The sequence below is a fragment of the Camelus ferus genome, chromosome 5 (genome assembly GCF_009834535.1).
Source record: "Camelus ferus isolate YT-003-E chromosome 5, BCGSAC_Cfer_1.0, whole genome shotgun sequence".
NCBI lineage: Eukaryota > Metazoa > Chordata > Mammalia > Artiodactyla > Camelidae > Camelus > Camelus ferus.
This window is the reverse complement of record NC_045700.1, coordinates 15,478,395-15,498,613: the sequence shown is the minus strand read 5'-3', so window position 1 is coordinate 15,498,613 and position 20,219 is coordinate 15,478,395. Positions and strand designations below refer to the sequence as shown.

The 20,219-nt window shown below is 38.6% G+C and overlaps 2 protein-coding genes across 3 annotated transcripts in view; both read left to right on the top strand.

Annotated features, from left to right (window-relative positions):
• NCKAP5 (NCK associated protein 5) overlaps nucleotides 1-20,219 on the top strand; it is an 829,955-nt gene that overhangs the window by 323,331 nt on the left and 486,405 nt on the right. For both annotated transcript variants that reach the window (XM_032479328.1, XM_032479329.1), the window contains exon 4: nucleotides 4,358-4,421. In XM_032479328.1, coding sequence (XP_032335219.1) covers nucleotides 4,358-4,421 — 64 coding nt within the window. The remainder of the gene's footprint in view (nucleotides 1-4,357; nucleotides 4,422-20,219) is intronic.
• On the top strand, nucleotides 6,560-18,653 carry LOC116663539 (E3 ubiquitin-protein ligase CHFR-like). The gene is given in 2 exon segments (XM_032479186.1): nucleotides 6,560-6,624; nucleotides 16,202-18,653. Coding segments are annotated over 2 exon segments (1,455 nt in total). The 3' UTR covers nucleotides 17,592-18,653.

Here is a 20,219-nt window from a genome sequence, read left to right as displayed (position 1 = left end):
TTCAGCCGCTTTCAATGAGAGTGGTTCCTATGTAGACTTCAGCAATCTTCCAGCTTGTAAATGAGGAGGACCAAGAAACAGCTAGGGTTGGGGACTGTCCTTCCTGTGACCCAGATTACTCTGAGATTCTCTGTGTGTCAGTCACACATTTCCACAAGGCTGTGTGAAACTGAGAACATCTCTTCACATGGGGGGAGGTCAAAAGTTGTCATTCCCAGTTGTACACATTTTACTCTGTTTCACCAGATCAAATGGCTAATGTGATGCCACTTTTGAGATGTTGGTTTTCCATGTTGGTTTAGTCACACTTTCTTTATTGAAAGCCAACAAAATCTGTGGACAGACCACAACATTTTATGGTTTATTAATATTTTCCTGCTTAACAACTGTGTAATGTCTAAAACCATTGAAGTTTTCTTTCAAATTGAACTGAGTAAGATTTGACTAGCACTTATACTGTGCGATAATTCTTAACAGTGCTACAAAGGAAATCTCTTTTAAGGATAAAATAGTAATGTTTGTAACCTTTAAACTGTATCAGGATTATTTTGTCACTTGGTAGGATGATAGTAATAACATAGACTGTTGCTTGCTTTCTAGAAATGTCTTCTTTGTGCTAAACTACTCTTCTAAATAATAATAGGCTGTTGGCGTATATATTAAATCTTTCTCTGAAGATTCAGCAATCAGAAATGATGATTACAGGAAATTTTCCAGAATGTTCTTCCATTTCTAGTTCTGTACCTGTCTTCTGGGTGAAGTTCTCAAAACGTGGTCCTGAGACCCTGGGCGCTCACAAGACCCTTTCAAGGGATCTGCATTGTCCAAACTATGTTTGTAATAACACTAAGCTGAAGTTTGCCCTTTTTGTCTCACATTCTTTTATGAGTTTGTAGTGGAGTTTTCTAGAAGCTACATGACTTAATATTACACTGTCAATATTTGTACCAAATTAGTCTATAAATTATTACTCACTGGGATGTGGGCTCTCACAACAGGTTGAATGCAGAAGCAGATCTGAGAATCCAACTGTCTTCTATCAAGGCAGATGTTAAAGATATATTTGCAAAACTCAAACGATTTGTTACTCTTCTCATGACATTTTTTCTTGTTTTGAAATATGACTGTTCATAAAAATGTTTAACTTATGTTAGAGTGGGTTTGTTAATTTTTAATGAATTAATAAATATGTTTTAAAACTACCTGTTTTCATTTATATGTGGTAAATATCAATGAATGTGACCCACATTAAAAAAAAAAAAACTCTCTTGGTCAACATTAGTAGCTATAACCCAGATAAACTTGAGCTCGTCTGGGTCCTCAGTAATCTTTAACCAAAATATGTGGGAACCTCTGTACTGTCATCCCCTCATTCCATGTTCTTACATAGGAATTTACTGTATTGAAGCTTACTCAGGTATTTTCCTGGTAATCTACGGACGCCATGCTCTTCATCATTTTAGAATGTGTGTAAAAACGCTTTTGTGGCCAGTCAGAGCCAGAGGTGCCCCATGGGAAACATTGTGGGTGCAAGTGTGTGTGTTGTGTACTTGTAAAGGCAAATTGGTAGCTACTAAAAATTCCATTATACTAGGCAAGTTGATATTAGATTCTGTGACTGATTCCTCACTCAGCAAATCACAAACATTTATTGTGTTTCTACAAAACGGCCCTTAGTAGGTGTTACAGAGATGGACTACGTGTGATCTCAACATTCAGGGCAGCAGCTGGTGCAGTGAGATAGTAACTACACCACAACTTACCACGTGCAAAAAATACATCAGTCAGCAATTTTGGCTGCCACTGTTGTGGTCAAGGAGGAATTTATGAGCTTATTGAGGGAAAAGATATACCAAACAAAGAATCAAGGGAAATATGAAACAGTGTGTTTAGAGTTTAGACTAGTAGTTAGACGTCTCCATATTCAGTATACAGGGAAAACAATGAGTTCAGGTATTGTTATATTAATTTAATTATCATCCTTAGCACTAGAGTGGCTTGCGGGTTCTTTTAATTTAGTTTGGTAGAGCTATACATCCCAGTGAGAAATAATCTATAGATTAATTTGGTACAAATTTTGACAGTGTAATATTGAGCCTCCAATCTATGAATGTGGGGAGGGTGGAATGTGTGTGTGTAAAAATCTCCTTTAACTGTTCTAAGCAGTGTTTTGTAGTTCCTAGTGTAGCAGTGTAACAAGTATTTGATTAAATTTATTGCGTAAGTATTTTATGTTTTTGACACTATTATAGATTCTTTAAATTTAATTTTCCAACTGTTTGAAGCTAGTACATAAAAACACAATTGATTTTTATGTATTGGCTTATGTCCTGTGAGTTTGCTAAATTATTAGTTGTATGGTTGTTTTGTAAATTCCTTAGGATTTTCTTTTTAGAGAATTATGTCATCTGTGAATATAGACAGGTTTACCTCTTCCTTTTTGATATTTGTGTAATTTCTTTTTCTCACCTTATCAAACTGGATAAGAATTTTGCTGTCTTTGAACTTTACATAAATGGATCATAAAATATATACTCATCTGCATTTGCTTCTTTCACTCAGCAGTATTGTTGTGATGAGGTCTTGATCATTCCTTTTCAGCACTGTGTAGTGTCCCAGTGTGTAACTATGTTGGGGTTTATCCGTTCTCTTGTCAGTGGGCGTGTACGCCATCAGGTTAGGGCTACTGAAGTAGTCCTTCTATGAACACTCTGGTACATGTCTCTTAGTGAACATATATATGCATCTCTGCTGGGTTTACGCCTCAGAGGGGGCTTACTGGGTCACAGAGTATACAGAATATTCTCCTCCAGTGTTTTTTTGGTCCTTAAGAGTATTTATCATGTGTTTAATTTTCATGTTAAACTGGAAGTCAGCCACATTCTTCTCTTTCAAATCTTTGCCCCTTTCATTTGACTTTTCATCTGCTCAGCAGGACTCGGGTCAGAAAACACGTGTAGACTCTGCCTTGCTTACCTCAAAAAGAGGCACGTGATCCTGTCTCTTTCTGGCTTCTTCCCATCTACTTGGTTGCCCCTCTCACCGGGTACAAGCAGGAGTCCTGCCCCAGGCTCCCAAAACTTACATATCCTTCTAAGGTCTCCTGGTTCTAGTTTTCCTCCTTCTGTTCTCTGTCTTTAGCTATGTAGTCAGGGAGAGAACTATTCCTTCTTTTTAGTACTACTCATCGTTAACCAAACTAAAATGCATGCCATCTTGACAGTCTTGGGCATCTCAAAGACGCAAGCAGTTAGGAGGGGAGAAATCCTCTCCCTCATTTGGGATTTAAGTTTCCTCCTTTCTGTTTGCATGTAGCTGATCCTATGCAGAGGGGAGGCTGAGACATGAAATAGCTCCCAAATAGCTTCACATCTTGAAAGCAGTAGAGGACTTCAGGAGAAGCCCTTGCTAGAACTCAGATTTGAGGATTACTGGAAGAATTCACTTACCCCTTCTTCATCTATCAACTCTTTTAAGAATAATTGAAAAGCTGGCCAAAATGAAGATATCTGTCACTTTACGAAAGTGTTCTTACAATTTTGGTGAACATTAAATGCTTTGTAAGTGAAATCAAAATTACAATTATAACGGATACAAAATAAAGCCTGTTGTAAAATAAAGCATACTTAAATAATCTGATTTTTAATTCTAGATTTTCATATTCCTTAGACCCTGAAAAGTGACATGCCGAATTTTTACTTAGGCTTTGAACTAAGGAAAGCTTTAAGATGGATCCTAATATTACTACATACCAGATGGGGCTCCATATGTTACTTATCCTCTCTTAGCCTCAGTTTCCACATCTGTGAAATGGGGATAATAAACCTTTTGTAGGGTTGTTGTCAGGCTCACAGGGGATCAGGTAAAATGACCAGCACCATGCCTGTTGTGTAGCCAGCCTGCAAATGATTTTCTATCTTTATTTCAAGAATGGTACAGAGTTAGGTTTTGTTTGCTTTTTGAAATTCAGAATCAGCTTAGGGCAACAAAAGAAATACAAGTAAAAATATTTATGAGCAAAGTTGATACCAAAAGGACAACTGAAATATCTTAGCCACAGACAATTTATTGACCAATATATGCGTTAATGAACTTAAAGGGGACCTTTGACTCACATTCAACATGTATTTGGTGATTATAAAATCCAAGGCAAAAAAAATCTCTTTCATGACACTCAGTGAAAACAATGCACTAGTGACCAATCACTTTAAATATTTATAGAAAGTTTAGTGGAGGAAGTGAGCTAAACCAAGGAAGGGGTTCCTCCGGAGACCTCCAAAGAATGTTTTGAAGCCAGGCCAGCGTACCTCTGCTCTGAGAAGGATGGTCAACTGATCACACGCTTTTATTTCTCCAGGGAGAAGTTGGCTGTGGCCCAGCTGCAGAGGGAAGTTGCCCAAAGAAGAAGTGAGGGGGCCATGGTAAGTCCTGGCTGCTTGGTTCTGATTCCGAACCTTCCTTCTAAAGGTCTCTGGCTTGAAAGGCATTTTGTCTCATTAAGGATTTCAAAGGAAAATATTTGCTTGCAGTAAACTGCCTGCTGTATTGGTGAATAATGTGTGTGTGTTTTTTTTTTTAACTGAAGTATAATCAATTTACAATGTTGCATTAATTTCTGGTGCATAGCATAGTGATTTAGTTATACATATATATATATATATATATATTCCTTTTCATATTCTTTTTCATCATAGGCTATTACAAGGTAAGGAATATACTTTCCTGTGCTATACAGTAGGTCCTCGTTTATCTATTTCGTTTATAGCAGTTTGTATCTTCAAATCCTGAACCCCCAATTTATCCTTCCACAGCTTCCGATTCCCCCTGATAACAGGAAGTTTGTTTCTATGTTTGTGAGTCTGTATCTGCTTTGTAAAGAAGTTCATTTGTGTCATTGTAATGTGTTTATATTGCAGTTTAGACAGCTCGGCCATTTACAAGAAAGAGAGGGAAATATTAATTGGGAAAAATAACTCTGGCTTTGAAGAGGATGTTCAAATGTTCAGAGGGTTATACGGCTTTATTTCCTGACGTTCCACTGGGTGTCCAGGCTTCCGGCTATGAGGACATGTCCTGTCCATAGAGGAGAAATCTGAGATTTTTAGATAAGGAGAGACAGTTCAGCATAATTCAAGCCTCTTGAAAAACAAATGATCTAAAAGAACACTCAGAGGTTAGCTAATGTAATCGTCTTTTAGCCTTCTCCTTCTCTCCACTATTTGCAGTGTATTTCTCCCTGTTGGTTTCAGTGTGTATCATTTAGAAAACTGATGTTTCCTTGTGTTTTGAATTGTACTAAAAAATCCATATGGTTGTTTTGGTCCATAGCAGCTTCATTTTATAGACTTTTTTTGCCAAAGTGTCTGCCTTTGTGCCCCTTTGAACATCAAGAGATGACTGTCTGGGGACCTGGGGAATGGACTTGTGTGGATTAACTGCTCCTGCTGCCTCTGAGGAAAAAAAGATATTACCCCCAATTTTTTTTCCCCACTTAATGACCAAACAGTGTCATGTGTGCAACTTTTCAGCTAAGGCTTTTTTTTTAAAGGGAGAAATGACACATTTTCAGACCCTGAAGCTACTTCCATTTGATTTCATGAGAGTTAATGGACAATCCATCCACTGAAAAGAGCAGAAATTTGTAAAATAAATTGGTCTTGCACTGCTCTCAAGATGGAAAGCAGAGGGCTGGAATAAGAGGCTGAATGTTGAGTGGGTTCTGGAAGGCACGGGGGTTCTGGAGCATGCTAAAATACTTTAGGAGGTGATCACATTGTCGGCTCGGCTAGTGATATCAAGGCAAAGAGCATCTTGACTGTTCAAACAATATAAAGCAACTGCTCACGAGCATCTTTGAGCCAATGAAATGGGAGTAAGTTGGAGAAAATGAAGGTTTAGTTAAATGGTCAACTGAAAATATTCAGCCTGGACTGAGACTGTGAGACAGGAGGGAAGGAGGCAGGGCATAGCCATTAAAGGAATGACACAGCAATTGAGGATATGATATAAACTGGTTAGAACCAAGATGGCAGAAGATTCAACTTTTAGGAGACCTTGAGGTCCAAGATGGTGGAAGACTTGACTTCTAGTAGACATTGAGCTTTATAATTTGCTCTTTGTAATATACTAGCATACTAAATGGCACTCCCACAGGTGCCGTGACTGTTCCAAGGCTAACCATAAAAGGCCAAAAAATGGGCAGTGCCCCAATTCCTGGGAATCCCCACCCCCTCCTCAAACTAGGTGGAATAATTCTCCCACTTGTTAGTATATGAAGTTACTGAGCCTGTAAAAACTAACAACCCTGCACCTCGTGGCCACTGTCCCTTCTGAGTGAGACACCCGCACTCTGTCTATGGAGTGTGCATCTCCCTGAATAAATCTACCTTTACTCTGTTATGGCTCACTCTTGAATTCTTTCCTGCATGAAGCCGAGACCCTCACTCGACAGGGTGTATCCCAGGGGCTCACCTGAGACCTGGAACATGACCATCCTCTCACACCCCATTTTCCTGTATCAACCGCACTATGAAATGTTCCTGAGCTGGGCCATTTGGTAATGATAGCATCTTCGTTAGAGCTAGCTCCTGTTCAGCGCTTCATCAGCCGTGTTCCAAAGTGGAGGTGAGCAAGTGATGGCTTTTCTGGGTCTGTTTCTTCATCTTTAAAATGAGGGGGTAGGGCATTCTGTTGATTCTTATTTTATAGTTGGCTTTATTCCTTTGATAACTATGCAAGTTTAAAAAGCTAAAGCTCTAAACTGTTCTTAGGAACAGTGATCAGTACATGTATGTAAACTAAAAAAAGGTGCAGTATATTGTATATATATATTTACATGCAATATAACGTGTATGTGCGGTCAAACTTAATAATTCTACCTAATAAAACTGAAAAAGGAAAAAAAATGAGGAGATAGGACTTATAGGATTCAATTAGCTTAGTGAATCATGCAAACGAGCATTTGTTCATGTAACATTTTTTTAATGGGGAGATTTTTCTGGAAATAACTAAATTTAACCTCATAAGAACAGGCCCCTGAAGAATGGATCTTTCTGACCCTGACACTGAATGAGCCTGAGTTGAAATCATCTCTGGCAGATAACTGTCTAGTTTTTCGTGAAACACCCCCCCCCCCTTTTAAAACATTGTAGAGGTAATTGTTCAGTGTGGAAAGTACCCAGGAAATACCAGCACGCAAAAAGTGACTGGTTGCTCAAAAAAAGGAACTTTGGAAAAGTTACCAGTGTTTTATGACACTTATTTAAATGATACTAATGAAAAATCACATTTATGTGTTGACTGATTTAACAAATAACTTGTGGAGCACCTACTGTGTCCCCAGCACTATTCCAAGCATTGGGGAAACATCAAAAAAAAAAAAAAAAAGCCAACATCTGAGAGCATACATTGTAGTGGTTGGGGAGACAGACATTTGATGTAATTAGTGTCACATGGTGGAAGCAGCTATGAGAAAATGGGATCAAGGTCAGGGAAACTGGAGTGCCAGGGGATCCCTGTGAGCGTTCCTGGTAGTACATCACTGAGAAGTTAGCATTTGAGCAGCGCTTGGGGAGGAGGCGTGAACCGCAGTGATATCTGGGAGAGGAGTGTTCCTGGCCGGGAGTATTGCCTGAGGAACAGCACAGAGAAGCAGGATGGCTGGAGGGCAGTGAGGGAGGGGCTGAAGAGGAGAAGGTAAGTCACAGAAGTGATGAGGGGCAGAGGGGTAAGTCATCCAGGTCCCCAGAGATCTCTGGCTGATGCCCTGAGTGACATGATCCTTTGGAAGGCTTTGAGTGAGTGCTCTGATCTGATCTGATTTACTGTTCTTCATATAACTGTTTCCCCCAGTTCCATCATTTATCACTGTTTCCCCCAATTCCCTCATTCCTTAGAAACACTTAAGCCCTGATTTTCATTCATATCCATTATTTCCCCTTTTTCTCCCTTTTTCTCAATATTGTTTCCCTCTTTCCTTACTTAGCCCACCCTCCCCACCCTGGAGTTTTCAACTTAACTATATTCCATTAAATAGAAAGCAGTTCATCACAACCAGATCACCTTATGCTTTTAAAGAATAATACTTACAGTATTCTGTTTTTAGCCACATGAAAGGAAAAACAGTACAAAAATGTTATAGAAGAAGTATTTTTCTAAAACTATATAATCGAGGCAGATCATTATTTAAAAAATCATCAGTGAACCTGTTATAATCACAGTCTTAATGCATAGCATGCCCTTTTAAAAATGTGACTTTAGGCAATAAATCTCTTTACTTATATGTTGTTAAGGTAGTACCCAAGGTACCATTTTTGAGCAATTGCTTTTAATTTTTTTTAACACATTGTTTATTTTGGAATAATTTTGGAGTTACATGAATTTGCACACCTGCACACCCTTTAACCAGTTTCTAGTGTTAACACTTACATAACTATGGTGTAATTACCCAAACTAAGAACTTAGCATTGGCGTATTACGATTAACTAAGTTCCAGGTTTTATTGGAATTTCACTGGTTTTTCCAATAATGTCCCCTTTCTGATTTAGGGTTCAATTCAGGGTACCACACTGCATGCAGAAAGGTTTCTTTTTAATGGCTAGGTGACACATATGTGGAGGAAAGAATGGAATGAGGTAAGTCTGCATTCAGAGTCTGGCTTCATCAGTAGTTAGCTCTGTGACCTTGGACACATTCCTTTACTGGTTTTTATCATTTCTCTCTGTGCTTTTGTTCTGTTAACTCAGGGCTTTACTTGCGAAATCTGTCGTTCAGCCTATTAGATGTTTCCTCTTTGTTTCTTTGTTCTTAATTTGTTCTTCCATGAAAGTAACTATCGCCATAAAAACTTACCTTTCACTATTTCTCACAAACTGCTATGAGATCATGTTTCTCTTTATTCTGGGAGATTGTGTTTCAGCTTGAGTTTCCTACCATTGGCTCAATTTACTGCAAGATCTATTCTGTTTCCTTTTTTATTGAGATAAAACTGACATATATCATTATATGAGTTTGAGGTATACAATATAATGGTTCAACATTATGTTCAGGTTTCCCCTGCTATCTGAAAGTAGATCATTCCTATGAAACCTTCAGTAAGCTGAGACGGTGTAAAGCTTCTCCCCAATTACCTTTTTTCATAATAATTCAAATCCTCTTTGGATTTCAGTTAGCAAAAAAAGGTACAAGTATAGGTCCTTCGCAGAAGTGAAGTCACGCAAAGCAGACTTTCAAAAAGCAGGGGCTACCTGTATATTGCAAAATGATCATCACAATAAGTCTAGTTAATATCTATAGCCACATTGTTATCAGTCTTTTATCTTGTGATGAGAACTTATAAGATATACTCCCTTAGCAACTTTCATAGCAATACAATATTATTAACTTTAGTCGCCATGCAGTATGTTACATCCTCAGGACTTACTTTATAACTGGAAATTTGTACCTTTAGGGTCCTTTCACCCATTTTACCCACCCCCTCCCATCTCCCTACTTCTTTCTGGGTATCTATGAGTTTGTTTGTTTTTTGTTTTTTTTTAAGATTCCACATATAAATGAGATCATAAGGTATTTGTCTTTCTCTATCTCATTTAGCATAATGCCCTCAGAGTCCATCCATGTTGTTACAAATGGCAGCATTTCCTTCTTTTTTATGGCTAAATAATATTCCACTGTATATACTGTATACCACGTTTCTTTTATCCATTTATCCATTGATGTACACTTAGGTTGTTCCATGTCTTAGTTATTTTAAGTATGCAGAAGATGAACGTGGAGACACACATATTTTTTGAAGATAATCATTTTATTTCATTTGGATAAATACCTGGAAGTGGAATTGCTGGATCATAAGGTAGTTCTATTTTAAATTTCTTAAGGAACCTCCATACTGTTTTCCATAAAGGCTGCACCAGTGTATATTCCCATTAGCAGTGCACAAGGGTTCTCTTTTCTCTACATCCTAGCCAACACTTAGTTCTTGTTTTTCTGTTAATAGGCATTCTAACAGGTGTGAGATGATATTGTGACTTTGATTTGCATTTGCTTGATGATTAGTTATGTTGAATACCTTTTCAGGTACTCAGTGTCCATCTGTATGTCTTATTTTGGAAAAAATGTCTCCAGGCATACCTTGGAGATATTGCAGTTTTGGTTCCAGACCTCTGCAATAAAGCAAATATCACAATAAAGTGAGTTACATGAATTTTTTGCTCTCCCAGTGCATATTAAAGTTATATTTACACTGTACTGTATTCTAGTAAGTGTGCAATAGCATTATGTCTAAAAACAGCAATGTACATACCTTAATCAAAAATACTTTCTTGCTAAAAAAAAATGTTAACCATCTTCTGACAATGCAGGATTTCCACAAACTTTAATTTGTAAAAAACACAGTATCTGCAAAGCACAAAAAGTAAGCACAGAAAACAAGCTATACCTATATTCAGACGCTCTGCTGGTTTCTGAATTGGATTGTTTGTTTGTTTTGCTGCTGACTTGTGTGAGTTCTTTATGTATTTTGGATATTAATGCCTTATCAGATATATAATTTGCAAATATTTTCTCCCATTCGGCATGTTGCCTGTTAACTCTGTTAATGGTTTCTCCTGCTGTGCAGAAGCTGTTTAGTTTGATATAGTCCCCTTGTTTATTTTTGCTTTTGTTGCCTTTGCTTTTGGCGTCAAATCCAAAAAGTCAGAACCAAAATTGATCCCAAGGAGCTTACTGCCTGTTTTCTTCTATGATTTTTATGATTTCAGATCTTATATTCAAGTCTTTAATACATTTGAGTGAAGTTTAGTGTACAGTGGAAGATAGTCGTCCAGTTTCACTGTTTTGCATGTGGCTGCCTAGTTTTCCCAACACCATTTATTGAAGAGACTGTTTGTCCCTTTGTCATAAATTAATTGACTATATATGTGTGGGGTTATTTCTGGGCTCTCTAATGCTGAACTATGTGTCTGTTTTTATGCCAATACTGTACATTTTTATTTGTAATATGTTTTGAAAGCAGGGAGCATGATCCGTCCAGCTTTGTTCTTCTTTCTCAAGATTTCTTTGGCTATTCAGGTTTTTTTTTTTTTCTCTGTGTGTGTGTGGTTTCATACAAATTTTAGGATTATTTATTCTATTTCTGTAAAAGAATACATTGGAATTTTGATGGAAATTGCATTGAATGTGTAGATTGCTTTGGGTAGTATGGACATTTTAACAATATTAACTCTTCCAATCCATAAGCACAGAATATCTTTCCATTTATTTGTACCTTCTTCAATTTCTTTCATTAGTATCTTAGAGTTTTTAGCATATAGATCTTTTACCTTCTTGGTTAAATTTGTTCTTAGGTATTTTATTCTCTTTGATGCAGTTGTAAATTTGATTTTTTTTTAAATTTCTCTTTCTAATAGTTTATTATTAGTGTATAGAAATGCAACTGATTTTAGCCTCATGGGAAGCTTGGACTTGTCTGTTTGTGTTAATACATTAATGTTAGCAGTGGCCATGGCAGTTGAGTTTGAAGTATCATCCAAAGAAGAGAAGCATCTCAGACAACACATAATTCACAATGTTTATCATTGGCTGAAATACATCCATAATATATCTCTGGAAAAAGAACCAGGAGTGTTATTTTCTTGTTCACAACAACCAACTTAATAAGTTAAAAAGCTATGTCTTTCTAAGAGTTTAGAATGATAAGTGCCAAACTTGAGACATATTTCTGTGTATGTGCTAAGTTTTGGAACTAGTCCCTGCGTGTTATTTTATTCATTTAATTATTCAACCTATCCAGCAGAGAATAAAATGAAGTCCTTGCCTTCGTAAAATTTATAATATAAAATACTTATTACACAAATACATCAATGTCGTACTTCTCATGATCTCTGTTCACAGTCAGTAATGCCAGAAATCAATAAAACCACCCAAATTGATAACTTTGAAAATTTTAATAAAATATTTTAAATTATTCACTTAAAAATTATTGAAGTATAGTTGATTTACAGTGTTGTGTTAGTTTCAGGTGTTCAGCAAAGTGATTGGTTTTATATATATATATACATATATATATATATATACACACACACACACACACACACAAATACATACATACATATATATGTTATTCACTTTTAAGCAAATAAATTATAAGAGAAATGTAAAATATTTAAGCTGAATGATAAAAACACTACATTTACTCAAACTTATGTGATGTAATTAAATCAAAACTTATGGTGAGATGTATAGCTTTAAATGTATGTAGTAGGAAAAGAAAAGATTTAAGATTGATCACTCATCTAACTCGAGCAGAAATAAAGAAGAATACATGTAAAGAAAGGAAAGAAATAATGAAATAAAAAATGGAAACCAGTGAAGTACAAAATGAAGAAATAGTGGAAAATTTTCTGCAACACTAATTTATCCACATACACATAAAAATCATAAGATAATTAGACTTGTGACCACTGGGTATTTGATATTAAGAATTATTGTCAAGTTTAGATATAAACTTTATATCATGGTTGTGTGTTTCAAAGAATTCTTATTATTTAAAGATACACACAGAAATATTATCCATGATGTCTGGATTTGCTTCAAAATAATACTGGAAGAGGGAAATAGATGGAGATTTAGATGAATCAAAATTCACCATATTTGATAACTGTAGAAGTTGAGAGTTTACTGTACTTTTTGCTACTTTTATAAATGTTTACAATTTTTCATAATAAAAGTTTTTTAAAAATACCCCCCACCAAAAAAAAAAAAAAAATCTGCCAGGCTCTAATGATTTTACAGAGGAGTTCAACAAAACCTGTAGTGTAGTAGATAGTATTTTATACAAACCGGTACTGAAAGAAGATGAAAGAAATATCCCCAACTCACTGTTAAAAAAATAAAAACTAAACTTTTCATTTATGAAAAGTTATATATATATAAAAAGATTACAAAAGATAGTATAGAGATTTCCCTTATTCCTCATACCCAGCTTCCCAATATTAACCTCTTATTTTAGTGTGGTGCACTGGTCACAACTAGGAACCAATGTTGCTACGTTGTTATTAACCAGAGCTCATTCACTATTCACACTTCCACAGTTTCACCTAGTGTTCTTTTCCTGTTTCAGAATCCAGCCAGGATAACTGCTGCATTTACTCATCATGTCTCCTTAGGCTCTTCTTGGTTGTGTCAGAGTCTCAGAGTTTCCTTGTTTTTGATGAGTCTGTCAGTTTGCGAGGAGTACTGGTTAGCTGTTTTGGGAGATTTGTCTCAATAAGATGTGTCTTATGTTTTTCTCATGATTAGACTGGGATATATGTGGGGGAGGGAGACCACGAGTTAAAGTGCCATTTTTATCACATCATATCAAAGTTGCATATTATCAATATAACTCATCATTATTTGGGTCAGCCTTGGTCACCTGGCTGAGATGGTGTTTGTCAGGTTTCCACCGTGAAGCTTCTCTCCCACATTGCCTACCATCCTGACCTCTTTGGAGGGAAGTCTCTCTGCACTGCCCACACTTAGGAAGTGTGGAGTTGTGTTCCTCCTCCTGAGGGGGGAGCATCTACAAAAATGATTTTGAATTCTTCTGCATGGGAAATTTGTCTGTTCTTCCCTGTTTATTTATTAAATCATTTATATTACTATGGATGTGCTGATACCTACTTTGTACTTTGGGTTATCAGCCAGTATAAACCATGTAATTTTATTGCTCAGTTTGTACAGCTTTGGCCTTCAGGAGGCTGCTTAATTGTTTGGCTCTCTTGTCCCTCTGACACACTCTCATCATTGTTTTTGTTTGTTTTCCTTTCCTTTCCTTCACTCTCCTCTCCTACTCTTTTCTCTTCCTTCTTAGCACTTTCTTACTTTCTGGCTTTACAAGATGCTTCTGGCTCGCCTTGTATATTTCCTGCCAGTCTCAGAATCAGCCATTTCTCTAAGGACCACTGGTTTCATTTAATGGACAGGGTATTTGAAACCAAGATTTGGTTGCTAGGTGCCAACTCACTTTTATGACGCTTGTTCAAAGTGGTCTTTATTTCAAGAATTGGTTGATTGCTTAACATTAGAAAATCAATTAAAATAATTGACAACAGTTATAGATTAAATACAGAGAACAAAACCTCAACAGATATAGAATAAAACGTTTAATAAAGTTCAGTACCAGTTCATACTAGGTTTTTTAAAAATATAGTCAGCCAAGAACAAAAGGATGTTAAGGATGTTTTCTTAAATTGATTATACTTAATGGTGAAAAGTTAGAAGCATTTCTTTTTTTTTTAATTGACGTATAGTTGGTTTACAATGTGTTAAATTCTGGTGTACAGCATAGTGATTCATTTATACATATGCATATATATATATATATATATATATATATATATATATATATGTGTGCGTGTGTATATATGTATTTTTTCCTTTTCATATTCCTTTTTGTTATAGGCCATTACAAGGTGTTGAGTATAGTTCCCTCTGCTATATATACATTGTTCCTTTGAAAATCCATAACCAAACCAGAATGCCTCCAGTCACTTCTGCTATTTATTTTTACACTTCTGGGTCTGACTAGCATGATAAGTAAGCGATGTAAGGGTTGGGAAAAAGCACAATTTGTCTTATTTGCAAATGATGATTGTCTAAATAGAAAATCTGAGGGACTCTTTAGACAAACTTTTAGAGGATTGCTGGAAATAAAATGAATATGCAAAAGTAATAGAATTCTTACGTATCCATCATCAACTCTTAAAGTAGTTTTAAAAGACAGTACTTGAAATCATTTTTTAAAAAGGCATATAGGAATAGATCTAGAAAGGAATATGTGAGATGTTGATGGAGAAATTGTTGAAGAGTATAAAAAGGGGACAGAAAGTAGTGAAGAGTTATGTCATATATTCTTGGAAGGGAGAATTCTATACCATTAAGGCATCAGCTTATTACCCTCCTGCATGATTTATACATTCTGTAATTCCAATTAGAACCCCAAAAGCGTCTTCACAAAATCCAAAAAGCTAATTTCATATTAATATTAAAAATGTAGGTTTAAGTATAGATGATATGATTTTAAAGAAAGATAATAGGAGGTGTTCTGTCCTACCACACATGAAGGTTTATCATAAAGCTAAAGCAATTAAATCTGTGTGGTGGTGGGTTTATTGGATATTCCAATAAACTAGGAGAATAGAATGGAGAGCCTCGAGTAGAGCCACTTACATACAGGAATACATAATGGAAGTGGAATTACAATTCAGTGGGGGAAGAACGGACAACTTTAAACGACTCCTGTGACAATTTATATAGCAAATTTATACCATTTCATTGCTACCAAGTATAATACACAGAAGTAAATTTTGAATGAATCAAAAACTTAAAGCTTAACTTAAATGTTGTGATTTTTAGAAGCAAATGTAAGGACATATCTTTATAATATTGAAATGGTGGAGGATTTTATTTTAAAAACTTAAGATAAAATGTACAAGACATAAAGAGAAAGACTGACAAATCTTAACACATTAGAAGTAAAATCCTGTTTAAAAGAAAAAGGAAAAATATTATTAGCAAAGCAGAAGAGGGTGCTCTTGGCTGATACAAGAGATTTGCAAGGCAACCCAATCAGAGAGTGCCGTGACCATAAACACTGAAAAATTTCTTGTTCAGAAAAATGCAGATTATAGATTAAAACATCACTGGGATAGCATCTCATGCCCATGTATTTCGAAACAGTTTTAGAAGTCTGAAAATGCCCGTAGGCAAGCACGTACAGAAATTGGAACTCTTCCGTATTGTTGAAAGGAGTGTAACTGATGTAGACACTTAGGAAACATTTTGTGTTGCCTAGAAAGGTGAATGTGGAACACAACCTGTAATATAGCAGTCCAAACAATGCTTATTGACATACAGGTGGAAGAACTCTAATATGTGTAGGAACAACACACGCCAAGTTGAGGATGTTGGCTACTTCTGGGGAGGGAGGAGGCCTTAAATTATGTCCATTCATTTAATTTTTTAATGAAGCAAATATCATAAAATGTTTAAAAATTTGGGTGAAGTTAAGTGACATCTCAACATTTCTAAATATTTTCTGAACTTTTAAAATATTTTGTTACTAACAATCTTAAGTAAATGTAAATAAGGTCAAAATTAAAAAATAAATGTAGGGGTAGGGGAATAAGACATACAAGCTATTAAGTACAAAATAAGCTACAAGGATATATGGTATAACACGGAGAGGTGCAGGCGTCCCCCCAAAAGGGTGTGGTCCATCCATGGCAAGTGACGACATCACCAGCTTCCCTTTGGCTCTCCCAGGCAGAGAGGGAGCATCCTTTTCTCGGTCGGAACCCCAGGATCAGGAGGACTTGGGGCCTGTTAGGAAGAGAATGAAAGGAGATGCAGATGGGGATCCCAACCTGGACCTGCCAGCGGGGGTCGCAGACCAGGACAGAGACACCCAGGCCAGCCTTGAGGTCAGAGCTGCAGCCGTGAAGCCAGACAAGATGGAGGAGACACTCACCTGCATCATCTGCCAGGACCTGCTGCATGACTGTGTGAGCCTGCAGCCCTGCATGCACACCTTCTGCGCAGCCTGCTACTCGGGCTGGATGGAGCGCTCTGCCCTGTGCCCCACCTGCCGCTGTCCAGTTGAGCGCATCTGCAAAAACCACATCCTCAACAACCTGGTGGAGGCCTACCTGCTGCAGCACCCGGACAAGGGCCGCAGCGAGGAGGACATGCGCAGCATGGCCGCCAGGAACGGGATCACTCAGGACATGCTGCAGCCCAAAGTCGGGAGGGCCTTCTCGGACGAGGAGGGCAGCTCCGAGGACCTGCTGGAGTTGTCAGACGTGGACAGTGAGTCCTCGGACGTTAGCCAGCCGTACGTTGTGTGCAGACAGTGCCCTGAGTACCGAAGGCAGGCGGGGCAGCCTCTTCCCTGCCCAGGGCCTGGCAGTGAGCCAGGGGCACCAGCAGCCCCTGGGGATGCGCCGTCAACATCCACCAGTGTTGCAACAGCCCAGGACTACGTGTGTGCCCTGCAAGGAAGCCATGCCATTTGCAACTGCTGCTTCCAGCCCATGCCCGACCGGTGGGCGGAGCGTGAGCGGGACCCTCGCATCGCCCCCTAGCAGTGTGCTGTTTGCCTACAGCCCTTCTGCCACTTGTACTGGGGCTGTGCCCGCACCGACTGCCTTGGCTGCCTGGCCCCATTCTGTGAACTCAACCTGGGTGACAGGTGTCTGGACGGGGTGCTGAGCAACAACAACTACGAGTCGGACATCCTAAAGAATTACCTGGTGACCAGGGGTTTGACGTGGAAAAACGTGCTGACCGAAAGTCTCGTGGCTCTGCAGAGGGGAGTGTTCCTGCTGTCTGATTACAGAGTCACCGGGAACACCGTGCTGTGCTACTGCTGCGGCCTGCGGAGCTTCCGAGAGCTGTCCTACCAGTATCGGCAGAACATTCCCGCTTCCGAGCTGCCGGTAGCTGTAACATCCCGTCCTGATTGCTACTGGGGCCGCAACTGCCGCACTCAAGTGAAGGCCCACCATGCAATGAAATTCAATCACATCTGTGAACAGACGAGGTTCAAGAACTAAGCATCCAGTGAGGCACCCAGATGGCTGAGGAATATTGGAGGTCGAGGACAAGTGTTTCAGAAAATACCGAATTCCGACAGTTTGAGGGCATTTTACAGCCCCCCTTAGGGGACACTGGGGTAGGGGGGGATCTCCGCGTTGGGCCCTGTGGTGTGACTTTTACTTTGCGGAGTGAGACCCTCGGTAAGAAGCCCTCCAGTGGCCTGGGAGGCCCAGGGCGGCACAGGACGGCACAAGCTGTTCTCCGAGCTCTGGGGCCCGAGAAGCAGCCATGACCTGTTCCCTCCCGCTGAGATGACCACAGGCCTGCCCTCTGCACCTTCCCGCACCACTGCAACACAGCCATCCCTCTTCAGGAGAAGCGTCCTGGGAGAGGGAGGAAAGTTTGTCAGGAGCGCTGTGTCCTTTGAGGAAGGGGAGGCTGACAGGCCGTGGGCGTCCAGCACGCCTGCTGCAGGGCGAGCCAATGTCTCACGCTTGTGTTTTCATAGATTTGGTGCTTATCCTCTAATAAGACTTACCTATCACAACCAGTAGCACAAATGATATAATTTGTAGTGTACAAATTGGACTAAAATTGGGGCTAGTATGATATTTGAAAGAGTATGTCTCTGTCGATTACAAACAAGTCATCAGCCATCCAGGGCTGCTAACCCCAGACCCCCGGCGTCGAGGGCACGGTCGGGCCTGTTTCTTGCTCCTCCCCTGTGTTGGGGGCTGGGGGCTGCCCAGGGGTAACCCTCTGGCTCCTCTGGAGCAGCCCCTTCCCGCCAAGAGCGTGAGGGACCCGTGCTTCCCTGAGTCCTCGCCCTCTCCTCCTGCGTTGGGTGTGCCGTGTCATCCGGAACAATACTTGAAATTTTGTTCTTTGTTTAAAAAAAAAAGTTTGTTTATCCTTTGTCGAAATCACTTGTTAGGTTTGTCTGCAAAAGGGTAACTTTTTTGCTTCTCCTCAGGAATACAATTTTCAGCTTTGTCTTGCTCTTGATGCAGACTGAGAAGCAGCGCTCTGGAAGAAGGCTGCCTTCCTGCGTCCCAATAAACAAGCCGTGTCTGTTTCTAAAAAAAAAAATATAACTGGAGTATAACCTTTAAAAATGTGAATCACTGTGCTGTATACCTGTAACTTATATAATACTGTGCAGCCACTGTATTTCAGTGAAAATGCAGTTAACTATGTGAGATGATGGATGCGTTAGTTATCATGATCTTATATAATGTATATGTGTATCAAATCATCACTTTGTACAGTGTAAATATATGTCAGTTATTCCTCAGTAAAGTTAAAAACTATACAAAAATAAAAAATAAATCAAATTTTAAAAGCTGTCATACTATCAGAAGACAAGATACAAGAAATTAGAAGAAAATATTAGATTGCTCAGAGGCAACTCTTAGACAATATAAGATATTTTTGTGACCTGGGCATAATGAAGTCAGGTGTTCACATGGCATCAGGGCCTTGAACTGTGAAGGTAAAATACGGAGAACAGGTACACTAAGAAGCATGTGCTTTTATTGAGCAAAATATGATGCAAATTGAGTTAATAAATTAAATACCCTTTTAAAAATTTCAACAGATGCATTAGAAAGACATACAATTCTAGAAACTGTCAGAGAAATCTTTAGAATAATGCTTAAGATTAGACAGCTGTATTTTAAAAGCTGTGTCAGTCTAGAGCCGTGAACTCTAGGGCTCTTTCAAGCAGAAATTGTGTTCCTGAAGCGAATATTCTTACTCACCGGTTCACCTCTTGCTAACCCCAGGCCTAGCCCGCAGGGGATTTAGGTTAAGATCTTCACTCCTTTTATTCCAAGTCCGAAAATGGAGATAGAAGTGGTATTCTACCAGGAAGCCTGGGAACCATTCAGAATTTGTTCCATTTTCAAACAGGGCAGGAGTTTTAGAGGGCTGCTTACCTAGGTACAGGGAAGTCCCAGGGTCCTTCCTGGAATGGCCTCTGTGCCTCTGTGTTTTACGTTTGAAATGGGGACGGGGAGGCTTGGGACTCCATGACACGTGGCACTTTGCCTTCTTCTTGTACTTAAAAAATTGAAGTAAAATTTACAAATGGTGAAATGCTCATATCTTAATTGTCCAATCTGATGAGTTTAGATAGATGTGTCCCCTTGTGAAACCATCACCCCAAATGAGACTATCGAAAATATAGACTATTTTTATTGCCACAGAAAGTTCCTTCTTAACCCTTCTCAGTCACACCCCCCAACTCCTGCAGAAACCACCATTTATATACCTCAGATAATTCAAGTATTAGTTTTGCCTGTTCTTGAATTTGATGTAAATGCTGCCATAAAGTATATATTCTTTAGTGTCTGGCTTCTTTCCTTCAGCCTAATGTTTTTGAGATTCTTTATGTACTGTGTGTTTCAGTAGGTTTTCCTTTTTGTGTGTGTGTTTTAATAGTTTTTGTAGTCGAATGGTATTTCATTGTATGAATATGTCACAATTTGTTTATCCAGTTTCCTTTTGACAGGGAGGAGATGGGTTCCACTTTGGTCTATTATAAATAAGGCAGCTATGAAATTCTTGTGCAGTTCTTGTGGACATATCAGTTTGTTATCTGGTATGTGATTTACAAATGCTTTCTCTTATTAAGTGTTTTCACT